This window comes from Schistocerca nitens, chromosome 5, assembly GCF_023898315.1.
Source record: "Schistocerca nitens isolate TAMUIC-IGC-003100 chromosome 5, iqSchNite1.1, whole genome shotgun sequence".
NCBI classification, from domain to species: domain Eukaryota; kingdom Metazoa; phylum Arthropoda; class Insecta; order Orthoptera; family Acrididae; genus Schistocerca; species Schistocerca nitens.
In genome coordinates, this window is record NC_064618.1 from 134378726 (window position 1) to 134404434 (window position 25709).

General features: G+C 45.3%; 1 protein-coding gene across 1 annotated transcript in view; it reads right to left on the bottom strand.

Annotated features, from left to right (window-relative positions):
- Positions 1 to 763: 763 nt before the first annotated feature.
- Positions 764 to 25709, bottom strand: part of LOC126260933 (U6 snRNA-associated Sm-like protein LSm1) — a 57235-nt gene continuing 32289 nt past the window's right edge. Inside the window, exons 2-4 of the mRNA XM_049958434.1 lie at positions 12157 to 12341; positions 971 to 1278; positions 764 to 926 (exon numbers count right to left, since the gene is read on the bottom strand). Coding sequence (XP_049814391.1) covers positions 1105 to 1278; positions 12157 to 12341 — 359 coding nt within the window. The 3' untranslated portion in view covers positions 764 to 926; positions 971 to 1104. The remainder of the gene's footprint in view (positions 927 to 970; positions 1279 to 12156; positions 12342 to 25709) is intronic.

Below are 25709 nucleotides of genomic sequence, written 5' to 3' on the forward strand. Positions count from 1 at the left end.
TTTTGTTCTGTTGAAACTGATGCAAATTCTTTCTGCAAGATCCATGCCATTTGTAATTCTTAGAAAATAAATATGCTACACCGATAGCATTTCAATTAAGTAAAACAACTGTAACATGTATTCCCAGACAGCCAAATGTCTCTTGTGTTAATGCAGCTCTATTACTGAATTATGCTGTCCTGCGTTTTTAATTATAGTCAGATCTGATTTTGTTTGCTGATAGTGTCTGTGTAATTGGTCAACACCAATAAAGTCTAATTATTTATGTAAATAAATTTGATCTGCATTAAAAGTCTCGGATAACACATAGGAAGAAACTAAGTACAGTGGTTGAAAAAAAGTTTGATACTTTGCTTGAAAGTTATTTTAACTAAAAAAAGAGTCCAGTGGCATCTTATTGTGACTAATTCAGAAAGTACTGAGAGAAAAATCATTATTTCATAACAAAACAAATTCATAATCTCAAATTTAATTACTAACAATAGCCAGAATAATTATTGATTCTAGGGATGCTTCAAAGGGCTGGATTTTGGTTTTAGTTTCTGGCCATCTCTGTGTGTAGCAGTCTGTATTTTCAGCCACGTAGTCGCATTCCAAAATACGTCCCGGATGTAACTAACAAGTGGTGAGTAAATTTGGAATGGTCCACTCAACAGCAACATAATGCCAGCTGAACTGCTGCTCACAGAGACACATTTACATAGACACATTTCCTCACGTGCCACTTTAAGTCGTACAAAATTTACAAGCTTCTAACAAAATATGAGACTCATTATGTTTATTTTACAAAACATTTTCATAATTTTGCACAGCTTGCATTCTCTTTATCACAGTATCAAATGAATGAAAGAAAATACAGTCATTCTTAACGTATCTGTGTAGAAACCCTAAAAAGAAAAAAATTACTTGCACAAAAATAATCAGCTCTGGACAAAGAAAATTGTGGAACTGTTTCTTTCCAGTTAATGACCTGGACAAAGTTCATCCGTCCATTTCTGTCCACATCTTCAGCAGTGGATAAATGCTTCAGTTTTTCTTATTGTACAAAATGTGTACATTTTCAATGTTAACCAGCTCATTCATTGATGCTTCCCTAGCTGGGCCTCAGAACATGTCATCATGGCTGAGATCCGGAATATACTGCAAGCCACGCTCTTTTAGTGCTTTTGCCAGCAGCCTCTCTCGCTCCTGACGTGCCTCTTGTTCACGACGCTGTGAGTCAAGGATGTCATCTACAGATACTTTATTCAGTGGGAGGTCATTTTCTTTAGCTGGGTCCTGCAACATATAAAGTATATAAAAGACATTATGTAAATTATCCCCTATTAAATAAAATGAAAGCATCTGCTAAATACCAACTTCCAAAATTCAACCAACTTGAGTTACACTGTTTTTAATATGCTTTCGTTGTACTGAACACTTAAAAATGTTAGAGGTTTTAAAGTAGCTGTACACATTTCGAATACACCCTCCATCTCACGAGTTGCATTACTATGCCGTGATACTAAAATTTTTTCGCAAATATAACAAAAATGTTTCCTGTAAAAAATAAAATAAAAATAAAAAAGGGAAAAAATACGGACATGCAGATATTGAATAGAATTCTACAATGTATGAAAGTTGAGGCAGCAATCCTTAATTTTTTTACACCTTTAGAAATGCTACTGATAAATCTTTTATTCTACTATTTCTAAAGACATGAGTAATAAAGTAATTGTAAAACAAGTAATGCAAGCAGTTTACACACATATCAAGAAATCAGAAATTTAACACGTCTGCACAAAAGGAGTCTGAATTATACACAACTTTTGCAGGTTTATAATGGGTGCTTGTTACAGTTTTGATGTAAGGAAACTTCTATCTTCAATGGTTCACTACAAAGTTTATTACTTCAATCACCTTCACAATGGTCAACATACTGAAAACTCTAATATAGATACAGTTCTATAGTTTTATGTATGGTATTGTATTGTATGTATGTATTCCTGTACTCATGAAACTGCACTGCAACTGTTGGAGTACATTTCATGCGATACATTTAACAGTACCACATCCCAAGTTACTTTACAGACGTAACATTCATCGTATATAGCATGTGCTTGCCATACAGAATGTAAATTTCAATGGCTTTGGAACAAATTGAACAAATTACTGTATAAAGAAAATATTAGGGGTGGAAGATTATATATATGACATGAGTCTGCTTGTGTCTGTGTATATGCGGATGGATATGTGTGTGTGTGTGCGCGAGTGTATACCCGTCCTTTTTTCCCCCTAAGGTAAGTCTTTCAGCTCCCGGTTAGGTTAGGTTAACCTTCGTAACCTGTTAGTTCATCCCTATGAAATCCCCAAACCACATTCCCTACCCTCTGGCTCCTATCCTTGTAACCGCCCCCGGTGCAAAACCTGTCCCATGCACCCTCCCACCACCACCTACTCCAGTCCTGTAACCCGGAAGGTGTACACGATCAAAGGCAGAGCCACATGTGAAAGCACCCACGTGATTTACCAACTGACCTGCCTACACTGTGATGCATTCTATGTGGGAATGACCAGCAACAAACTGTCCATTCGCATGAATGGACACAGGCAGACAGTGTTTGTTGGTAATGAGGATCACCCTGTGGCTAAACATGCCTTGGTGCACAGCCAGCACATCTTGGCACAGTGTTACACCGTCCGGGTTATCTGGATACTTCCCACCAACACCAACCTATCCGAACTCCGGAGATGGGAACTTGCCCTTCAGTATTATCCTCTCTTCTCGTTATCCGCCAGGCCTCAATCTCCGCTAATTTCAAGTTGCCGCCACTCATACCTCACCTGTCTCTCAACAACTTCTTTGCCTCTACTCTTCCACCTCGACTGACATCTCTGCCCAAACTCTTTGTCTTTAAATATGTCTGCTTGTGTCTGTATGTGTGGATGGATATGTGTGTGTGTGCGAGTGTATACCTGTCCTTTTTTCCCCCTAAGGTAAGTCTTTCCGCTCCCGGGATTGGAATGACTCCTTACCCTCTCCCTTAAAACCCACATCCTTTCATCTTTCCCTCTCCTTCCCTCTTTCCTGACGAAGCAACTGTTGGTTGCGAAAGCTAGAATTTTGTGTGTATATTTGTGTTTGTTTGTGTGTCTATCGACCTGCCAGCGCTTTTGTTTGGTATATATATATATATATATATATATATATATATATATATATATATATATATATATATATATATATATATATATATATATATATATATATAAAGCAGCAAACAATGCTAATAAACCCGAGTGTGTCAGTAGAGTCAAATCTCACATAGTATTATCTGATAAAATTCGATAGATAAAAAATTACTCACATAAAAAATTACTCACCAAGTAGTGGCAGGAGAAAAACATAGAAGTTAAGTAAATGTGCAAGCTTTTGAAAAGAACTGGTGAGGCTTAGGAAATAGGAAGAATACAGAAAAGTTACCCAGAACTTAGGGTCAGGGGAGAATTACGGGATGGGATGAGAAGGAAAGACTGTTTTTGACTGCATCAGACAAGATTTGAAAACCTGAGAGCTTATTACCCTATCCAACACCTTTAAACTCTCAGGGTTTCAAATCTCATCCAATGCATTCCGCATGAGCCAGTCTTTTCTTCTCATCCCATCTGTAATTCTCCCTTGACTTGGGTTCTGGACAACTTTCTATGACTCTCCATTTCCTAAACCTGGCCACTCCTTTTAATTCATCCCTCTTCCTTCCCCTTCAACCTTTCTGAATGAAGAATCCAATGATTCCAAAAGCTTGCACATTTCCTCAACTTTTATATTGCTTTTTCTCCTGCCACCATTTGGTGAGTAGATTTTTTGTTGATATCTGGGCTGCAGAAGAGCCATGACAATATTGAAATGGACATCTTGTTCTATCTCCCCCAATCCACTCTTCCATGTCACCGTGTGCTATGCACAACTACCTCCTCTGAGGCCAAAGCAAGCTCACCAGTGCCACTTTCTGTTCTGTGCACTTGCTATCTCTCCCTCCCAGCCATCAACCACTCTTCCCTCCCACTTCCACCTCCTTTCTCCCTTTTTTATTATTCATCTGGAAGCTATGTTCTCATATGTCTATTGATGATTTAACACTTCATCTACATGACAAGATATAACCTTTATTCCTTCCATTGTTTATATTCCACCAGGGATCCCTCCTTGATATATTTATATAAATATCTATAAAATGGCTATATAAATACAACAGAACAGTGCTCTTGAAATAACAGCATCATCAGTGACGCTCATCACGAAACCTATAATATGCTGATTCACTCAGAGCTTGAATATACTGAGACAACTCTTTATTGTGGAAGAGAGTAATCACTGCACAGAAATATGCTAAATGAATGAAATATGACTTCCGTCTTCAAATCCATTGTAGATGTTGGTCATAGTGAAAATAATGTCAATACACATTTATTTTCCTGAAGTTCCTCAACCACAGGTAATGAAGGATGTGCGTATAAATAACAACATAAGGAAGAACATGGACTTATACTATCCTTTACTGTCTCTGGATCTAGAACTGAATGGTTCTACGCTGTTAACTGAAAAGCTTTGCCAAAATATATGATTTGGGGAGGGGGGAGGGGGGCGAGTTAGTATCCAAAGACATTTAATAATGGCTTGTATAAAGGTCACAAACGAACATCACGGACAATTCTGGCTGCCTTTTTAGCCCAAGGATATTATTTTCAAATGCACAGTACTGGCCCAAAATATGATCTTCTTGTTGTGGTCCTCAGTCAGAAGATTTCTTTGATAAAGCTCTCCACCATACTCTACCCTGTGCAAGCCCTTTCACCTTTGAATAACTACTGCAACCTACGTCCTTCTGAAACTGCTTGCTGTATTCATCTCTATGGCCCCTCTCTGCAATTTTACCCATCATTCCCATACCCCACTTCGGCCGTCATCAGTTATTTTGCTGCCCAAATAGCAAAACACATCTACTGTTTAAGTCCTAGTTTTCTAATCTAATTCCCTCAATATCACTTGATTTAATTCAACTACATTCCATTATTCTTGTTTTGCCTTTGTTGATGTTTATCTTGTATCCTCCTCTCAACCATTGTCCGTTCCATTTACCTACTCTTCCAAGTCCTTTGCTGTGTCTGACAGAATTAGTGTCATTGGTGAACCTCAAGTTTTTATGTCTTCTCCCTGGACTTTCATTCCTGCTCCAAATTATTCTTTAGTTTAGTTCACTGCTTGCACAATGTACAGTTTGAAGAACAATTGGGATAGGCTACAATGCTGCCTCACTCCCTTGTCAACCACTGCTGCTTCTTAATGCCCCTCGACTCTCGTAACTGCCGTCTGCTTTCTGTGCAAGTTGTAAATAGCCTTTCGTGCCCTGTACTTTATCCCTATTACCTTCAGGATTTCAAAGTGAATATTGATTATTCCAGTCGCCATTATCAAAAGCTTTCACCGAGCTTGCAGATGCTCTAAACATAGGTTTGTTTTTCCTTAATCCATCTTCTAAGTCATAGGGCCAGTACTGCCTCATGTATTCCTACATTTCTCTGGAATAAAACTGATCTTCACCAATGTTGGCTTCTACCAGTTCTTCCATTCATCTCTAAAGAACTCACATTAGTATTTTGCTACCTTGACTTTTTAAACTGATAGTTGGTAATATTCACACGTGTCTGCTTTCTTTGGATTAGGAATTATTATATCTTCTGAAGTCTGAGGGTTTTTTCACAGGTCTCTTACATCTTGCACACCAGATGGAAGAGTTTTGTCATGGTTGGCCCTTCCAAGGCTATCTCTAATTCTGACAGTGCCATCTACCCCCAGGGCCTTATTTTGACTTGGGTCTGATTGCTCTCACATTCTTCTCACAGCATCCCATCTTCATATATGTCCGCTTCCGTTTACATAATATTGCTTTCAAATTCATCTCTCTTGTATAAACCCTTTAGTATACTCCTTCCACCTTTCAGTATCCCTTCTTTGCTTTGGACTGGTACTCCACCTGAGCTCTTGATATTCATATAGTTGCTTCTCTTTCTACCAAATGCATGTTTAATTTGCTGTAGGCGGCACCTATGTTTCCCCTGGTGAAATACGCTTCTAAATGATCTAATTGGACATAATAAAGTGAAACTAAGCAGTTATTTAAAAAAATCTAGTCCAATTTGTCTTACAACTTTGTAAATTCCTGTGCCATTCCAGTATTAAGCACTTTTTGAAGCTTTTAATGTGTACAAGGGGGGACCCAAAAGTAACCTGGATCATAATGCTGCATATCGTGTACTTGTAGTAGCAGGTTGTGCCGCCAGAGGGTTGTAGTAGGAGCTCTGCTGAGTCATTCTGCCACGCGGCGTCACCCAACAGTGAGAAGTGTGGTTTCTTTGGCAGTTCTTTGAGAGTGCAGACGTGACACGAGGAAATGGCTAGTTCTTACAAACAATGAGCAGCAGTGAAGTTTTGTTTCTTGCTCGGCAAGAGCGCAGTAGAAACTGTTGCGATGATTCAGACAGCCTGTAAAGACCATGCTCGTAGTAAAACGCAAGTATACAAATGGTCTTCTCAGTTTAAAAAGGGAGAAATGGTGGTTGAAGATCAGCCCAGTTCCAGTCGACCTGCAACTGCTCGAAGCGAAGACAACATTGACAAAATCCGAGATCTCATCAGTGAAGATTGATGCAGGACAATCGACCAACTCGAGAACTTGTCTGGGTTGTCCTGGAGCTCAATTCAGCGCATCTTGACCATCAATTTGGGAATGTGAAGAGTGGCAGCAAAATTCGTGCCGAAGCTTCTTACCGGAGATCAAAGGGACCGTCGCGTTCAAGCCTGTCTCAAAATGAAGGACGTGTTCAAAGATGATCCACATTTTTTCAACAAAATCATTACAGGTGATGAGTCATGGTGCTATGGGTACGATCCAGAAAGTAAACAACAGTCATCACAATGGAAGTCACCTGGCTCACCTCGACCAAAAAAAAGCTCGACAAGTGAAGTCAAATGTGAAAATGATGTTGATCCATTTTTTTGACACCAAAGGGATCGTACACACTGAATTTGTCCCTGAAAACCAGACAGTAAACCAACAATTCTTTTTGGAGGTTATGAAACGGCTTCGCACAAGTTTGTCGCGAAAATGTCCGGCTTTGTGGGATTCTGGTGTGTGGTTCCTGCATCACAACACTCCCGCGCACATGGCTGTCAGCGTTCGCCAGTTTTTGGCCTCAATGAAGACGATTACTTTGACCCACGCGCCCTACTCGCCAGATTTGGCACCCTCGGATTTCTTCCTACTCCCGAGGATGAAGAGAGACTTGAGAGGGAAGCGTTTTGCGGATGTGGAAGACGTAAAATGCAATTTCATGAAAGTGCTAGCAGGTATCAAAGAGGACGAATTTTAAAGGTGCTTCAAACACGGACACGTGTATTAATGCTAATGGAGAGTACTTCGAAGGAGATTCAGGTTGTATTTGAAAACAATGAAGTATATGCTTTCTAGAAAGAAATTTCGGTTTTTTTGGGTCCCCCTTGTAAATGTACAAGATTTTTACAGTTATCTCTATGTGCAGCTGTGTGTCAGTCCCTTTCGAGTTTTAAAATTAAGATTTTTCATATTTTCTGTTTAGTTATCCTCCAAATCAGTTGTTGGATATGGACACAGTAACAGGAAGTAATTGTGGCACATGAAAGAGTGCCCACGGTGTACAGGGGCTCAAGATTTTTTGCAGTCATATCTTTTTTGTGGGTCACAAAGGTGGGACTTCTATTTTCCTGAACTTTGTGATATGACACTATCAAGTACAGTGATGCATACCTGTGGTGGCTTTGGAATAATTTGTTCCCACAGTCACTTAACATAATCTGCATTCTTCATCTGATCAGATTTCTGTAATGGAATGGTAGACCATTTTTTTTTTTTTTTTTTTTTCCCCCTTCTTCACAGAACTTGAGAACAAAGTATAATATTAGAGTTTCCTTCCTTGAGATTACATTAACTGCAGTATTTTTTTGGAGTTATCTCCATTCTACTTATTTAAGGAACAAAAGTATTGTGTGGGATTCAGCAGTGCTCATGAACAGCTGGACAATCCATTAGAAGTAACTGGTATGTCAGTTTATTTGGACTACATCTACCAATCACAGGTCAAGATTCCTCTTCTGCCTAAGCTTTGATCACATAGCCAGCTCTAGTATTTGCTGTCAGTAAAGATATTTTCAACAGGCAATATTTCTAAGACAGCCCTTGATCTCTCTTCAGCCTTAGGAATTTAATATGTTTGACTTCATCTATTGTTTGATCATCATGCTATTTAAAGAAATATCCCTTATATGAGTTATTTGTCAGAAACTACATGGCTCTGTGCTTCATTGCAGTCAAATGACAATCTTCTATCTGCATGCAACACCTTGGTGTAACCTACTACCCTATTTGCTAAACCAGTTATAGCCTATTCACCAAGAGCTGCAACAAAACAGAAGTAGGTGCAAGTCACTGACCATTATCTCTTGCCCTGCAAGCACATTCTGTGTTCAAAGTGATACATACGGGTGTCGAAAATCCTTTTTATATGCCGTGCAATTAGCTGCAGGGCTAATGTCATACAGGAGCATGAGTCACTTGTGAGAGCCCCTGTATTACAAATATGGGCTGCAATGTAATGAAATAAAGTGTAAAAAAACTAACACTCAGCATTGTAGATTCAAATACAAGCTAGTTTAGTAAAATACCAGTTACAGTAATGTTGAAGGATGACAAAACTATGTTCATTCTGTCAAACTTTAACTATTTTCATTAGGGCTTATGTATATCCAGGTCACTGTTGTTCTTGTTTGTTCTAATAGTTCTTTAGCTTCCAACATTTTACACGTTCTGTGTTTTGCTGAAACATAGCCTTTAATTCTGGCCCAAGTGGGTGTAGGTGGCATGTCAAGAGGGAGTAGAGATGGCAAACCATGACCACAGAGTCCAAGTAAACCTGGATGGCAACTTCTTCCAATTCAGTATGAAGGGCGATCCATGTACTAACAATAACCCTATGAACAAATGTGAATGAACCATCAGAAGCCCTCAAAGTGCTGACCCGGTGCTGACAGAGCACAGAACCTATGAAGGGTCGGTGAGTGATCATTGGTAAAACGAGATTACTGGAGAATGACAAGCTGTGGAGCAAAAGAAAATAAGGGACTGCAACTCCAGAAGATGATAGTAGTATTCACTGCAACTTCATTGAAAAAGCATGAAACGGGAATTCCAAGTGGAAGGCTAAGGGGACGAAACTGGTCGTGCTGCTGGGCCACCATCAGCCACTAACAAGGGTGGGGTGACATCCATAAATGAGATGTCGGATTCATGTTGTGAGACACACTACACAACTCCTCCCCCCCCCCCCCTCCTCCTCCGCCTCGTCGTCGTCGTCGTCGTCGTCGTCGTCGTCGTCGTCATTATCATAGCTCGAGTAGGGCACACAGACTGTGGGTCCTGCGGCCAACTTGTGTGACTTGTGGCAGAAGACCACTGGTCTCAGACACTGGGAGACGGGGTTCCGGCAGGAAGACTCACCACCGGCAGGCACTGAAGAATGGGGACACTTCTCCAGCTGGGTACAGGGAGCAGCACTCAGAGGAGAGGACATGGGAACAGCAGGGGAAGCAGATAGGAGAGGGGGGAGGGGAGGGGGGGCAATAAGGAGGAGGAAAGAGGTGGAAAGGACATGAGGCAGCAAAATTACATACCACAGACACAGGGTGAAGACAGTCCTATTTCTGACGAGTCTCAGCATTGGATAAATGATCAACTGATTTATACTCCTGTATCTTCTTTTAAACCAGACAACATACAGATGACAGAATAACAGGGGCTCCCCTCGCAGAGTGGCTCTACGCATTCACCACATACAGGGTCCGCTGTACAGCTGGAAGATGTGTGCTGGAAATGCGAACACTGGTAACACACAACCTCGACCACCGGTAGAGTACCCCTTCAAATGCCGGAATAAAAGCACTGGTATCGACAAGATTGTCCCTATCCATGCCAAACAAAATGAATGTGTTGGCATTCCAAATTGGTGCGGAGTTCCTCATCAGCTTCAAGGATGAGGTTCCTAAGAAAAATGACTCCCTGAATCATATTCAAAGACTGGTGAAGAGTACTGGACACAGGGATGTTGACAAGGTGGTCACAGGCACAAAGGGCCACAGGTTGGGTGACAGAAGTACTTTTCATCAAAAACAAACCTGACAGTGTAGTGTTGGCTGAAGAGCCAACACAGTGTTACGAATGGAGGCCGAAATGCACGTGTCTAAGCTCACGCAGGCTGGCGTGAGGAGGGAAGGACTATACTGACGTGAGGTCTGGAACATGACGAGGAATTAGAATTCAGAAAGCGGACGTAATTAGTTTGATACTTAACTTTAATCCATTAATGATGTACATCGCTCTTGACGGTACATGATTCACAATATTGTCTGTTCAGAATTCATTCTAATTACTGAATATGGGACCTTGCTAGGTCGTAGCAAATGATGTAGCTGAAGGCTATGCTAAACTGTCTTCTCTGCAAATGAGAGTGTATGTAGGCAGTGAACCATCGCTAGCAAAGTCGGCTGTACAACTGGGGCGAGTGCTAGGGAGTCTCTCTAGACTAGACCTGCCGTGTGGTGGCGCTCTGTCTGCAATCACTGATAGTGGCGACACGCGGGTCCGACGTATACTAACGGACCGTAGCCGATTTAAAGGCTACCACCTAGCAAGTGTGGTGTCTGGCGGTGACACCACAGACAGCATCTTAATCAGAGTTCTGCTTCACCACACTTGTCTTCAATAGTTTCCATGAAAAATAACAGGTTTATGGTGGTGAAAGCGTCCCTGTCAGTCCTGGTGCAGATCTGGTAGCATGGAAAGGTTTCACCCAAAGCCAGTGAGCCTGGCCTACTTCCCAGAGTGTAGCCACGGAAAGGAAGACTGCAGGGTTATAAGAAGCAGCATTACAAGATCTGTTGCCAACTGAAGAGGCGGCCATAGAGGAATGCTTTTCACACGCAAAGTGTCCACCCTGATACCACCCACTCCTGTAGATGCCAACCAGCCATAGCAAGGGCAGCCATTGTCGGGAGTTCAATGCTCCCAAATGACAAGCAACCACTCTTAAGCAGACACGGGGAGATATCAGCCCAGTTACCAGAAGTGTGATTTGTGTGTTGTCAGAGGGCTCAAGCATTTGAGGAAAGGATGGAAGAGAGGGTAAGACCAAATGCCTAAGATGCTAGGTAAGGTGTTCTTCCCCAGCTGGCTAGAGAGAAAATTTAGAAGGGGAGGTCAAACCCCATTGGGGGACCATAAATGCTGAGAAGGAAAGATTAAAATGATACAGCAAGTGGAACAAAAGCTGGAAGGAATACCAGAAACCTGGAGGACAGCCAGCCCTATGTAAGCAAGGACACAGAGAGGGGGGGGGAGGGGGGGCAGGGAGGGAGGGGTACAGTGGAGGGAATGCAGCCCTGGACAGAACAATGGGCCACGATAGCTCAGGGCTCTGTGTGTGCCCTGCACGAACTCATGAAAGAGCCGTGAATCCCCTGGCGATCATTTTGGTGAATGGAGAATTTCATATTCTACGCTCTCCACTTTCATAATTTATATTTCACTTTGTCCCCTTTCTCATGATTTTTATAGATTGTCTTTCCTTTCCTCTAATGCTCCACCTGATTTCCAATTTTTTTACGTTACCTTATACATTTCCGGAAATGTTGCAAATAGGAAGTTGCACTGATGGCATTAACATTAAGATGACATGTAGACAACAGTGGGGTGAACATTGACAGCAACATAATATAAATCAAGAAACAAAAATGTATTATTGTAACAATAGAAAATGCAAAAAATTACACATTGGGCCTCAGCAAATGAGCAAAGACAGTGTGATGAAACAGCTTCAAACTAAGAGTTCCAGCGTAATGGTAATGTTTAGGAAACTACAAATCTGATGACGATAAAATTCACAGGTCATAATTCCGTTACAAAATTCTTACAACATCTGTGAAATGATGTATCCACATTTCAATTAAAGACAGTAATAAATGAAAACATTCTTAAGAGTCAAAACAAATAAAACATTAAATATTTTTTGTAAATTTCTAACAAGCCTTACTATTTCTCCAAGCAGGATTACATTTTCACCACGAACAATGATAACACCACGTTGAATATCACCATAGTCCTTGCCAACATGTATCCTCTCAATAGTGTGATGCAGGACGAGATTCGCAAACTGGTCGACACAGCGCAGGTATCCAATCAAGGTCCTTCCATCTCGCAGAAGCACCATCAGCTTTTCTGATGATTAGAAACAATGATGTTTTACATATCTCTGGACATTTTCAACTACACAAATTTGCATTTAGTCTAACCCCACACACATTTGTAATAAGAACGATACGCCTTCGAAATAATTCTAAAGCAGCACATACTGAAACATAAATACAAATAATTTTTAACTTCAGAATAAAATCAGATCACTGTTTTACAAAGAGCTGAACAGAACGTTTCCTGAGGCACATGTAGTGCCACCATTGTCAGGTGTGACCCTGTAGTATTCACGACACACATTTGAATGTCTCAAAGATGCAGACAGAATACCGCTTTGACATGAAACTACCTGCTGTATTTGGTCACTAGTAAAATAGCATCATGGTGTGCTGCTGTTAATACTATTTGCTGTGGTGCCTCTTTCATCCATCATGCAATCAGTAATACACAATACCCAATGATGGCACACAATAACAATCAATGTTTGGAAGGCAACACACATATTTCTCTATCACTGTGTGGTGTTGTATGATTACTGTTAACAGGCAATTATACTCTGGAGGAACAAACGAAAGAACACAATTACTTGCACTGTTTGGAAATTATGTTAGAATACAAGAGGAAGTTTCATTGCCGACACACAATACAATGTACTTCAAGATAGACTCACCCTTTACTCATTCTATCACATTTATCAGGGGGCATCTCAATCACAGTGCCATAACAGATAGACTGGTTGGGGAAGGACAGAGATCTTCAGCCCTAAAATAGATACATTTTTGTTTCTAGGGTTAAATAAATATACTTGAACAAAAGAAAAATGGATACTTTAGGTCACACCATGGGCACAGCTGCCTCCATAAAGAACAAGGAGATACAGTAAGTAAAACAGCACAAAATGTCCTCTGAAGAATATAAAACGTGGACTGCAGTACTGGTTCACTTCTTTCAAAACTTACTGGGAACTACTGTTGTTGTTGTTTGTGGTAATTAAATTTTATGGGTCTTTCTGCCTACTTATTAACATTCTTCCAGCACTGGTCACGGCCTTATAATATGTATAGTCCACGGTCAGCTTACCAACTACTTAACTGCAACCTACTCGACAAATGCCATTCAAGTTTCTGCAAAAATCACGGCACATACGAACATCTGCAGAAATTTTTTCCAGTCAGGTGCACTGGGTCTAAAATTGCCATTTTTTGTATAAGTAAGTTAGACAGTTTCATTATTTGTCATGCCACAATAACTAAATTTTATAGTTGACACAAAAAACTTGTTATATCCCAGACATTTGATGGTTATCCACTAAATATATGAATAAAAACTCTGTACTTCAGATTCCAGGGGGAAGGGGCAAGAGCCCCCACCCCCTCCTCTTTGACACCTATGTCAACACAACATCCGCTTTCAAAAAAACAGTCGATATAGAGCTCGCAATGGCTAGACAAGAGTAGACTAAATGTACTTCTTAGACTTTAGCGAAGACTGACACTGTCAACTTCAATATTTTACCTGTCAAACTTAGCAGATAAAATTTCTCTCCAAATGCTGTGCAATAGTTTCAACAACAATACGTCATGTCTGGCAACATTAAGTTGTAATGTAGAAAGGTAATATCAGGTGTCCACCAGGGTTTGGTTTTAATTCCTATAGTATTTTCCTTATGCATAAATGACATGTCACAGTTCTGTGCTACTATGAATACCACATTTATGCTGATGACCTCGAGTTAACCTAACAATAAGTGCTAAACCAGTAGAGTTGAAGACAGCTACTGGGAATTTCAATGCCAACATTTGTGCAATATCAAAATGGGCACAGAAAATGGGGTTAAACAGAGTCCATTAAAAATCCCTAGCCTGAAATATCTCTAATACCTACTATCTTGAATTGGACAAATATTAATTTCTCTCCCTCAATGAAGAGTCTTAAGAATAGTAGTACATGAAGACCTAAATTGCGCTCAGTACATAGCAACAGCATGCATTATGTTGCTGCTGAGTGGACCATTCCAAATTTACTCACCACTTGTTAGTTACATCCGGGACGTATTTTGGAATGCGACTACGTGGCTGAAAATACAGACTGCTACACACAGAGATGGCCAGAAACTAAAACCAAAATCCAGCCCTTTGAAGCATCCCTAGAATCAATAATTATTCTGGCTGTTGTTAGTAATTAAATTTGAGATTATGAATTTGTTTTGTTATGAAGATAATGATTTTTCTCTCAGTACTTTCTGAATTAGTCACAATAAGATGCCACTGGACTCTTTTTTTTTTAGTTAAAATAACTTTCAAGCAAAGTATCAAACTTTTTTTCAACCACTGTACTTAGTTTCTTCCTATGTATTATCCGAGACTTTTAATGCAGATCAAATTTATTTACATAAATAATTAGACTTTATTGGTGTTGACCAATTACACAGACACTATCAGCAAACAAAATCAGATCTGACTATAATTAAAAACGCAGGACAGCATAATTCAGTAATAGAGCTGCATTAACACAAGATACATTTGGCTGTCTGGGAATACATGTTACAGTTGTTTTACTTAATTGAAATGCTATCGGTGTAGCATATTTATTTTCTAAGAATTACAAATGGCATGGATCTTGCAGAAAGAATTTGCATCAGCTTCAACAGAACAAAAGGACCCCATTTTCCTGTGTATAAGAGGAACTAGAGGTGGCACCGACTTGCACCCGGAAAGAGCGGCGCAATAGAAAGGTTTGAAGAAAAGCCGGGAGCCGACCACAAAGACCCCACTCATGCAACGTAGCAAGGATGTGATGCCTCCATGTGGTGTCATACGCCTTCCACAGATCAAAAAATACAGCAACAAGATGCTGACGTCGGGCAAAGGCCGTACGGATAGAAGATTCCAGCCACACCAAATTGTCCGCTGCAGACCGGCCCCGACGGAAGCCACCCTGGGATGGAGTGAGGAGACCGCGCGGCTCAAGGACCCAACACAAACGCCGCCCCACCATACGTTCGAGCAATTTGCACAAAACGTTGGTGAGGGTAATGGGACGATAGCTGTCCACCGCCAGTGGGTCCGCACCGGGCTTCAAGATGCGGACAATAACACCCTCTCGCCATTGCGACAGGAACACGCCCTCGCTCCAAATGCGGTTAAAGATGGTGAGGATGTGTCTCTGGCAGTCTCTGGAGAGATGCTTCAGCATCTGTGCGTGGATGCAGTCTGGTCCTGGTGATGTATCAGGGCAATCGGCGACCGCAGCGAGGAATTCCCTCTCGCTGAAAGGGGCATTGTATTTTTCAGAACGACGCGTGTGGAACGATAACGGCATCTGCTCGGCTCGCTCCTTTAGAGAGCGAAAGGCGGGGGGATAAGCTGCAGTCACAGAGCTCTTAGCAAAGTGCGCAGCAAGGTGTTCAGCAATGGCGGCAGCATCCGTGCAGACAGCGCTGTCCAAGGAGATCCCAGGGACACCCATAGGGGTCTGGTATCCATAAATCCGCCGGATCCGGGACCACACGAGCGAGGGGGAGACACGGGAGCCCAAGGATGAGACATACCTCTCCCAGCACTCCTGCTTACGCCATGCAATAAGACGACGGGCGAAGGCACGGAGCCTCTTAAAGGCGATGAGGGTCTCTAGAGACGGGTGCCGCCTATGACGCTGGAGGGCCCGCCTACGGTCGCGAATAGCCTCAGCAATCTCCGGCGACCACCAGGGTACAGCCTTCCTCCGAGGGAGTCCAGAAGAGCGGGGGATGGCAGCCTCGGCCGCTGAAATGATTGATGTGGTTAAGACACGGACTACCTCGTCAATGTCACCCTGTGGGGGAGACTCGATGGTTGCAGCGGAAGTAAAAGCCGGCCAGTCAGCCCTGCGGAGAGCCCAGCGGGGCAGGCGCCCAGAAGAATGACACTGGGGCAGTGACAAATAGATGGGAAAATGGTCACTACCACACAGGTCAGGATGCACTCTCCAGTGGAGGGATGGGACAAGTCCGGGGCTGCAAAGAGAGAGATCGATGGCCGAGAACGAGCCATGGGCCACACTGAAATGCGTGGGAGCACCGGTGTTCAAGAGGCTAAGCCAACAAATGCTCCACGGCACGACCGCAGTCATCGGAGACAGTCCCACCCCATAGAGGGTTGTGGGCATTGAAATCGCCCAGCAACAAGAAAGGTGGTGGAAATTGGGCTATCAGAGCAGCCAAGACATGCTGCGAGACAGCATCATCCGGTGGAAGGTAAAGACTGCAGACGGTAACAGCCTGTGGCGTCCACACCCGAACAGCGACAGCCTCTAAAGCTGTTTGTAGAGGTACAAACTCGCTATGAAGAGAGTTAAGGACATATATGCAGACGCCACCAGACACCCTTTCATAAGCTGCCCAGTTCTTATAATAACCCCGATAGCCACGGAGGGCGGCGGTTCGCATTGCTGGAAACCAAGTTTCCTGAAGTGCAATGCAGAAGAAAGGGTGAAGGCTGATAAGTTGTCGGAGCTCAGCTAGATGGTGGAAGAAACCGCCGCAGTTCCACTGGAGGATGGTATTGTCCATGGATGGGAAAGGCGTGAAGGGACTGGGGTGGCAGATTACACCTCCTGGGCCCCTGCTGCTACTGAGTCACCACCTGTACAACAGCCATCCATTATGTCCGAGGGACTGGCGAGATCCAGGTCCTCAGCGGACGCCAGAATCTCCACCTCTTCTTCGGACGCAGAGTGAGAAGGTTGCGGTGGGACAGGTGCCACCGCAATGTCAGGATGCTTGGGAGCCTTTTTCTTCAACTGCTTTGCACACTGTGCCTTTGGAGGGTCTGGCTGGGTCAGTCTCAGGGAGGGGGAGAGGAGGGGGAGAGGAGGGGGAGAGGAGAGGGGGAGGAGGAGAGGGGGGAGGAGGAGAGGGGGGAGAGGAGGAGGAGGAGAGGGGGGAGAGGAGGAGGAGGAGAGGGGGGAGAGGAGGAGGAGGAGAGGGGGGAGAGGAGGAGGAGGAGAGGGGGGAGAGGAGGAGGAGGAGGAGGAGGAGAGGGGGGAGAGGAGGAGGAGGAGGAGGAGGAGGAGGAGAGGGGGGAGAGGAGGAGGAGGAGGAGGAGGAGGAGGAGAGGGGGGAGAGGGGGGAGAGGAGGAGGAGGAGGAGGAGGAGGAGGAGAGGGGGGAGAGGAGGAGGAGGAGGAGGAGGAGGAGGAGAGGGGGGAGAGGAGGAGGAGGAGGAGGAGGAGGAGAGGGGGGAGAGGAGGAGGAGGAGGAGGGGGAGGAGAGGGGGGAGAGGAGGAGGAGGAGGGGGGAGGAGAGGGGGGAGAGGAGGAGGAGGGGGAGGAGAGGGGGGAGAGGAGGGGGAGAGGAGGAGGAGGAGAGGAGGGGGAGAGGAGGAGGAGGAGAGGAGGGGGAGAGGAGGAGGAGGAGAGGAGGGGGAGAGGAGGAGGAGGAGAGGAGGGGGAGAGGATGAGGAGGAGAGGAGGGGGAGAGGATGGGGAGGAGAGGAGGAGGAGGAGAGGGGGAGGAGGAGGGGGGAGGAGGAGGGGGGAGGAGGAGGGGGAGGAGGAGGGAGGAGGAGGAGGAGGGGGGAGGAGGAGGGGGGAGGAGGAGGAGGGGGGGAGGAGGAGGGGGGAGGGGGGAGGGGGGAGGAGGGGGAGGAGGAGGGGGGAGGAGGGGGGAGGAGGGGGGAGGAGGAGGGGGGAGGAGGGGGGGAGAGGAGGAGGGAGAGGGCGGGGAATTATGCGTTACCCCGTCATCGGCTACGCATGAAAATGCGTGGGTTGGCCTTCAGATACGCACAGGGAGGAAGAAAAAGAAAGGGAAAGGAAAGAAGAGAGGTCTCAAACGCCGCAGCGGAGGAAAGGGTAAAGAGAAGAGGTAAGGAAAAGAGAAGGACAAAGGAAGGATGAAGATATGCAAGGAGAGAAAGTGAAGAATGTGTTACATTTTCTAGCGTCCGTCTCCAGACATAGGCACAAAACATACTCCCAGAGGGGGAGAAAGGGAAGGAAAGAGCCAGCGGTGAGGGGAGGGGGTGGGGTGGGCGAAGATGGAGGATGTGGAAAAGGAAGGTATGCAGCCCGTATCCACAAAAGAGTTGTGGACCGCCTGGGGGGGGGGGGTAAAGGAAGCTGCAAATTCCTTCCAGGAGTAGTTGTTCTATTCTTTTATCACCCACCTCACTTATGCTCTCACAGATCTGAAGGCAACATGGTTTTCTGTTGTTGTGTGGCATCTGAATTTATGCACAGCTGCATCTCTAGCTCTGATTGCCGAGCGACATCATCAGTCCACCTAGGGTAGGACATCATTTGAGGTGGTTGCTAGACTCTGAAACGGAATCTGTGGCAGCTTGTTGGATCTCACAGGTGGTTTGGTCCACCATCTCGTGAGCACAATCCTGTTGTTCAAAGATGGCCTGCTGACAATATCGCAATCAATTTGCCGTCTTAACCATCCATCTTCGTGGTCTCCTGTCGACCACCTTGTCAGCAAACAAATCCACACCAGGAAGTGGTCCTGGGATGCAAATCTGTGGGCACTTCCCACTGAACTGAGTCTGCAACAACTGGAGAGCAAAAACCAAGTCAATGGCTGAAGATGAGCCTGTAGCTACGGAAAACTGTGTCATCTGCCCACTGTCCAAAAGGCAATGATTCTCTGAATGGATAACACATTCAATAATTCAACCCCTGCACTCTACAGCACATTGTGGGAGTGCGCGGAAGAGTTCTGTCAGTGATCTGCATGCAATGTATCATGAAGTGAAAGAGATAAAAAACACACTGTGATTTTAGCTGGTGTGAGAACTTCCACTGCAACTGCCTGTATGGCCATGGCAAGGAGGACAGGCGATGAGTGGCACCAGACATCGATGAAAAAACCACTCCACCATTTGCCTTATCTCTAGTAACATTGTCTTTCATATAGGAGTGGCAGACCATTAATGCAGGTGTATCTGCGACTTTAAAATGAGCTTTTTTGCAAGCAGATGCAGAACAATCTTCCCTGGGCCAGGAGCTGTAATTCTTTCAGATGTGATTGGTACCCATTTCAATTCCACCGCAACACTAAATTTCCTGTGGGGCCAGTGATTAGCAATGGTTACCCCTGGCCTCCTTACTTGGTGGAGGTGATTTACCTGAGAGGTCAACACTGGATGGTATCTAGCTCTCCAGTTCCTCCATCAGGATATCAATACCCTCGACAGTAAAATCGTCATCAGAAAGGGAGAGGACTAACCAATCCGAAGGTTTAGCTCACACTTTCTTCAACTTCGAACAACTTTGTGTGTGATTCTATCCTTATTTACGGGAGAAGGTGCTTGCATAGATAGAGAGGACAGTTTAGTAGGTTTGTAATAGTGTGCAGCAATATGTAGCTGAGTGTGGCTAGTTTCCAAGACAGTCATCGACGGTTTCCGAAAGATTTTTGGTTCAAGTGTATGTAGAATTCCCCTAGAGGTACAATGACAAGTCCATGTACTCATACTTGAATAAATTGATTGGTTGGTTGGTTGGTTTAAAAGAGGGGAGGGAGGGACCAAACTTCTAGGTCATCGGTCCCTCGTTCCGATGAAAATAATTCCACAAGGGTGGGAGTAAAACAATCAAGACATACGAAACACAGCTGGAAGAAAGGAGAAAACCACAAGAATGACAGAAGGGCAACAAACACTAAAATGGACAAAATCGGACAGGAAAGCCACAGAGAGATGCAAGAAACATGTATAAGAGATCAAAACAAGAGAGCAGATTACCATGGCTGGCTGACCATGAGAATAAAAAGGAGAAGCATGCCACTCTGCACCACATTAAAACCTCCACCCTACAAGCACTAGGGTAGAGGACACAGAGGGACAAAGGACATGTGCTAAAACTTAAATGATAAAACCCACCCTCACGAGTAAAATGTAAAACTAAAGCTGCTGTTAAGGCACAGCCGCCCTATATCAGAGGTAGGGTGCTGGGAAAGTAAAAAGTCCACCACAGAGCGGCTGGATGTGGGCAATTCAGCAAGAGGTGGACGACTGTCATTTGTGAGCCACAGCGACACCGTGGTGTGTCCTCACGACGGAGGAAGTAACCATGCGTTAGCCATGTATGGCCAATGCAGAGCCAGCAGAGAACAACTGATTCCCTGCAAGAGGACCGCTTGGAAGATTCCATACATTTGTAGCCTCCTTAATGACATGCAGATTGTTGTGCATACTGTTAAGCCATTCCATCTCCCAACGCCAAAAAAGCCTGTGGTGTAAGACAGAACGCAGGTCAGTTTTGGAGATGCCCATCTCCAGAAGCAGTTTCTGCATAGCCTGTTTGGCCAGCTTGTATGCAAGTTCATTACCTGGGATTGCGACATGTCCTGGGGTCCACACAAACACCACTGAACAATAGGACCATTCCAGGGCATAGATGGACTCCTGAATGGACACTACCAAAGGATGGTGAGGATAGCACTGGTCGTTAGCTTGTAGGCTGCTCAAGGAGTCAGTACACAGGAGAAATGATTCGCCAGGGCACGAGCGGATGTGCTCAAGAGCACGAGATATGGCCGCCAGTGAAGACACTGAAGCCATCTTGCAACGAGTGCTGTTCAATATATCCTCCATGAACACATGCAAAGCCTACATGATCATCAGCCATCGAACTGTCTGTGTAAACCACTTCATGACCCCGATACATGTCGAGAATCGAGAGGAAGAGATAGCGGAGAGCTGCAGGGTTAATGGAGTCCTTAGGGCCGAATCTGCAGTGTAGGTGTACACCATGGAGGTGTACGTGAATGGATCTCAAGGAGAGGTGGTAACGGGAAAGACTCCAGTTCAGACAGAAGGGACCGGATGCGAACCACAATCTTAAGCCCTGACCTGGGTCGACGATGCGGGGGATGAACTGCCATGTTTGGGAAAAGGAGACTGTAATTCGGATGCGCAGGAGAACTACGAGCATGTGCAACATAACTAGCAAGCAGTTGTGAATGCCTAACCTTCAATTGAGGGACTCCGGCCTCCACCAGGACACTGGTCACTGGACTTGTTCTAAAAGCTATGGTTGCTAGGTGAATGCCACAGTGGTGCGCTAGGTCGAGCAAACGCAATGCTGAGGGTGCCGCCGAACTGTAAACCAGACTCCCATAGTCAAGACGGGATTGAACGAGGGCTCTACAGAGCTGCAGCAGTGTAGAGTGATCTGCCTCCTAGGTGGTGTTGCTCAGGCAGCAGAGGGCATTGAGGTGCTGCCAGCACTTCCACTTCCCCGTGTTTTTCTGCCAAGGCATTACAAAATGTTCAACAACCGGAACCCCTTTGTTCGTAGGTCTTTCAGGTGTGGGAGCCATGTTAATTTAGAGTCAAATAATAAACCCAAAAAGCGCACACTGTCTTGAAAACGTAAAATACGGTCCCCCATTGTAAATGGGAGGGAAGTCCCTCCCCCCCCCCCCCGCCCCCCCTCTACCATCGAGGGAGCAGGTGGAGTCTGACAGCTCTGGAGCCATCTGTAAGCAGTGGAACGGGAGATGGTAGAACAGTTGTTATAGTGGTGACGTGGGTTGACGTCATATGCACAGGATGTAGCCTCTCATATTTTCCCTTAGCCTCAGTGTAGGTCAGTTGGTCCACAGTCTTGTATTCCATTATTTTTCTTTCTTTCTGGAGAATCCTACAGTCTGGTAAGTGAGGCGAATGGTGCTCTCCGCAGTTGACACAGATGGGAGGCGGGGCACAGGGAGTATTGGGATGTGAAGGACGTCCACAATCCCAGCAAGTAACACTGGAAATACAGTGGGAAGACATATGGACAAACTTCCATCACTTAAAGCACTCCATTGGGGGAGGGAAATATAGCTTTACACCATAGCAGCAGACAATCACCTTGACCTTCACGGGTAATGTGTCACCCTCTAGGGCCAAGATGAAGGCACCAGTGGCAATCTAATTATCCTTTGGACACCGGTGGATGTGCCAGACTAAATGGACACCTCACCACTCTAAATTGGCGTGCTGCTCATCATCAGACTGTAAAAGAAGGTTCCTGTGACATATGATACCCTGGATCATATTTAAGCTCTTTGGGGTGTGATGGAAACAGAAACATCCCCCAGCTTGTCACAGGCGAGTAATGCCCATGACTGGGCAGAGGATGCTGTTCTGATGAAGACCGACCCTGACTGCATTTTGAACAAGCCCTCCACCTCCCCAAACTTACCCTCTAAAAATGCTCCACAAAAAAAAATGAGGTTTCACTGACAAGAAATATTCCCCATCAACTCTCATACATACAAGCTACCAGGGTCAATAAGCTTCGCTGCCATCCTTGGCCTGGTGTTCCTCCCATGCGGTGCCCGGGAGAGGGGGGGGGGAAGAGGGGGGGGGAAGAGGGGGAGGGACAATTTGGGGTCATATTTATTAGCACTTAAGTTAGACCTTGACCACTTAGAGACTGCTGGTGGTTGTCAAACACCAGCAAGAGATGATGTACTACACTTCATGGCATGTCATCCGCCATGATGCCACTCACTCCGACCAGGGGCCCACTGCATGTGTGCCACCCAGCTGCAGCAAAGGCCACTTGACAGGATGGCCATTGCCGAGGGAGTCCCAATGCCCCAGGGTGACGGGCATCTACTCCTTATGTGGGGAGTTAACGACGCAAGAATCCGCAGAGTGGTCCCTGTGTGGTCAGGGGGCCACAACCAACAGGGTACATGGCAGCCCCACCACAATGGACTGGCTACCGTGTTGGATATCAGGCGCAAATGAGCTAAGAAGTCCATTATCGTCAACAGCGCAGAAAGTGATACTGCACCGAGGATGGAGAAAAACACATCCAGGAGGGTGACCTCACCCAACAGCTGGAGAATGAGCAGAAGTGCAGATCCACGTTGATGAAAGATGCAAGAGGTCTCAGTGCGTGATGGACACTATGCACCATGTAAGGTGCCCTTCCCCAATTGGCTCTCTATTTGGGAAAATTTTGAAAAATGGAGATCAAACCCTACAGGGGACCATCACAAAGGCCGAAACGTGTGAGACTCCTTTTAGTCACCTCTTACAACAGGCAGGAATACTTTGGGCCTATTCTAACCCCTGGACCCACAGGGGGGGGACTTGAATAAATGGTCTGGGTTTGTGCACAGGCATCACACTTGGTAACTAGCTTCTTAAGGTCCGAAGGTCCTAACTATGGGAGGCTGCAACTTGCACGCGGAAGGAACGAAGCAACAGAAAATGTTGTATGAAAATCGGGAGCGGACCCCAAAGATCCCAACCATGAAGCCGCCATGTTGTATTGTATGCCTTCCACATGTCAAAAAAGATGGCGACCAGATGCTGATAGCGGGCAAAGGCCGCACGGATGGCAGACTTCAGGCACATCAAATTATTGGCAGCAGAGCGGCCCTCACGGAACCCACCCTGAGACGGAACCAGAAGGCCCCAAGACTCAAGTAGCCAACTCAACCTACGGCTCACCATGCGTTCGAGCAACTTGCAAAGAACATTGGTGAGGCTAATGGGGTGGTAGCTGTCCACCTCCAGTGGGTTCTTGCCGGGTTCCAACATGGGGATTACGATGCTTTCCCACCATTGCGACGGGAACTCACTCTCAACCCAATGGTTGAAAAGGTCTAGGAGGCATCGCTGGCAGTCCACCAAGAGGTGTTTGAGCATCTGACAGTGGATGCGATCTGGCCCTGGAGCCATATCAGGGCAAGCGGGTAGGGCACTTTGAAATTCCCCCTCACTGAATGGAGCATTGTACAATTCAGGGTAGCGCGTGTGAAATAGCGGAACTCTGAGCAGTTTGCAATTGTGTCGGAGTCAGTACAGACTTCTCCATTCAGTGAAAGTGCAGGTACGCTGACGGGGGTCTGATAGCCGGAGAGTCACCTAATCTTGGCCCAAACCCGTGATGGAGAGGTATAGAGGCCAATGGTTGAGACATACCGTTCCCAGCACTCCTGCTTGTGTTGGTGAATGATGCATTGGTTCACTCCATCACCACCGGCATCCTTACTGCCGCAGAATCTGCCATTCCCTGTTTTTTTGGATCTCCTCGGCTGAGGACTGTGCCTTGGTGGTCGCCTGAGATCGCTAAGGCGATTACAGATCGCAGGCGGACGCTCCAGTGTCACAAGCGGCATCCCTCATTAGAACACCTCATTGCCTTTAAATGGCTCTGTGTGCGGGCCCGCCGCATCATTCACCAACACAAGCAGGAGTGCTGGGAACGGTATGTCTCCACCATTGGCCTCCACACCTCTCCATCGCAGGTTTGGGCCAAGATTAGGCAACTCTATGGCTATCGGACCCGCATCAGTGTCCCTGCGCTTTCACTGAATGGAGCGGTTTGTACTGACCCCAACACAATTGCCAAACGCTTATCAGAGCATTTTGCTCATAGTTCCGCTTCTGCAAATTACCCATTGGCCTTCTGCTCCATTAAGGAGCAGCTGGAGCATCACAGCATTTCATTTCACACGCGCCACCCTGAATCGGACAATGTTCTACATCTACATTTATACTCCGCAAGCCACCCAACTGTGTGTGGCGGAGGGCACTTTACGTGCCACTGTCATTATCTCCCTTTTCTGTTGCAGTCGTGTATGGTTCGCGGGAAGAACGACTGTCTGAAAGCCTCCGTGCGCGCTCGAATCTCTCTAATTTTATATTCGTGATCTCCTCGGGAGGTATAAGTAGGGGGGGAAGCAATATATTCGATACCTCATCCAGAAACGCACCCTCTCGAAACCTGGACAGCACGCTACACCGCAATGCAGAGCGCCTTTCTTGCAGAGTCTGCCACTTGAGTTTGCTAAACATCTCCGTAACGCTATCACGGTTACCAAATAACCCTGTGACGAAACGCGCCGCTCCTCTTTGGATCTTCTCTATCTCCTCCGTCAACCCGATCTGGTACGGATCCCACACTGATGAGCAATACTCAAGTATAGGTCGAACGAGTGTTTTGTAAGCCACTTCCTTTGTTGATGGACTACATTTTCTAAGGACTCTCCCAATGAATCTCAACCTGGTACCCGCCTTACCAACAATTAATTTTATATGATCATTCCACTTCAAATCGTTCCGCACGCATACTCCCAGATATTTTACAGAAGTAACTGCTAGCAGTGTTTGTTCCGCTATCATATAATCATACAATAAAGGATCCTTCTTTCTATGTATTCGCAATACATTACATTTGTCTATGTTAAGGGACAGTTGCCACTCCCTGCACCAAGTGCCTATCCGCTGCAGATCTTCCTGCATTTTGCTACAATTTTCTAATGCTGCAACTTCTCTGTATACTACAGCATCATCCGCGAAAAGCCGCATGGAACTTCCGACACTATCTACTAGGTCATTTTATATATATTGTGAAAAGCAATGGTCCCATAACACTCCCCTGTGGCACGCCAGAGGTTACT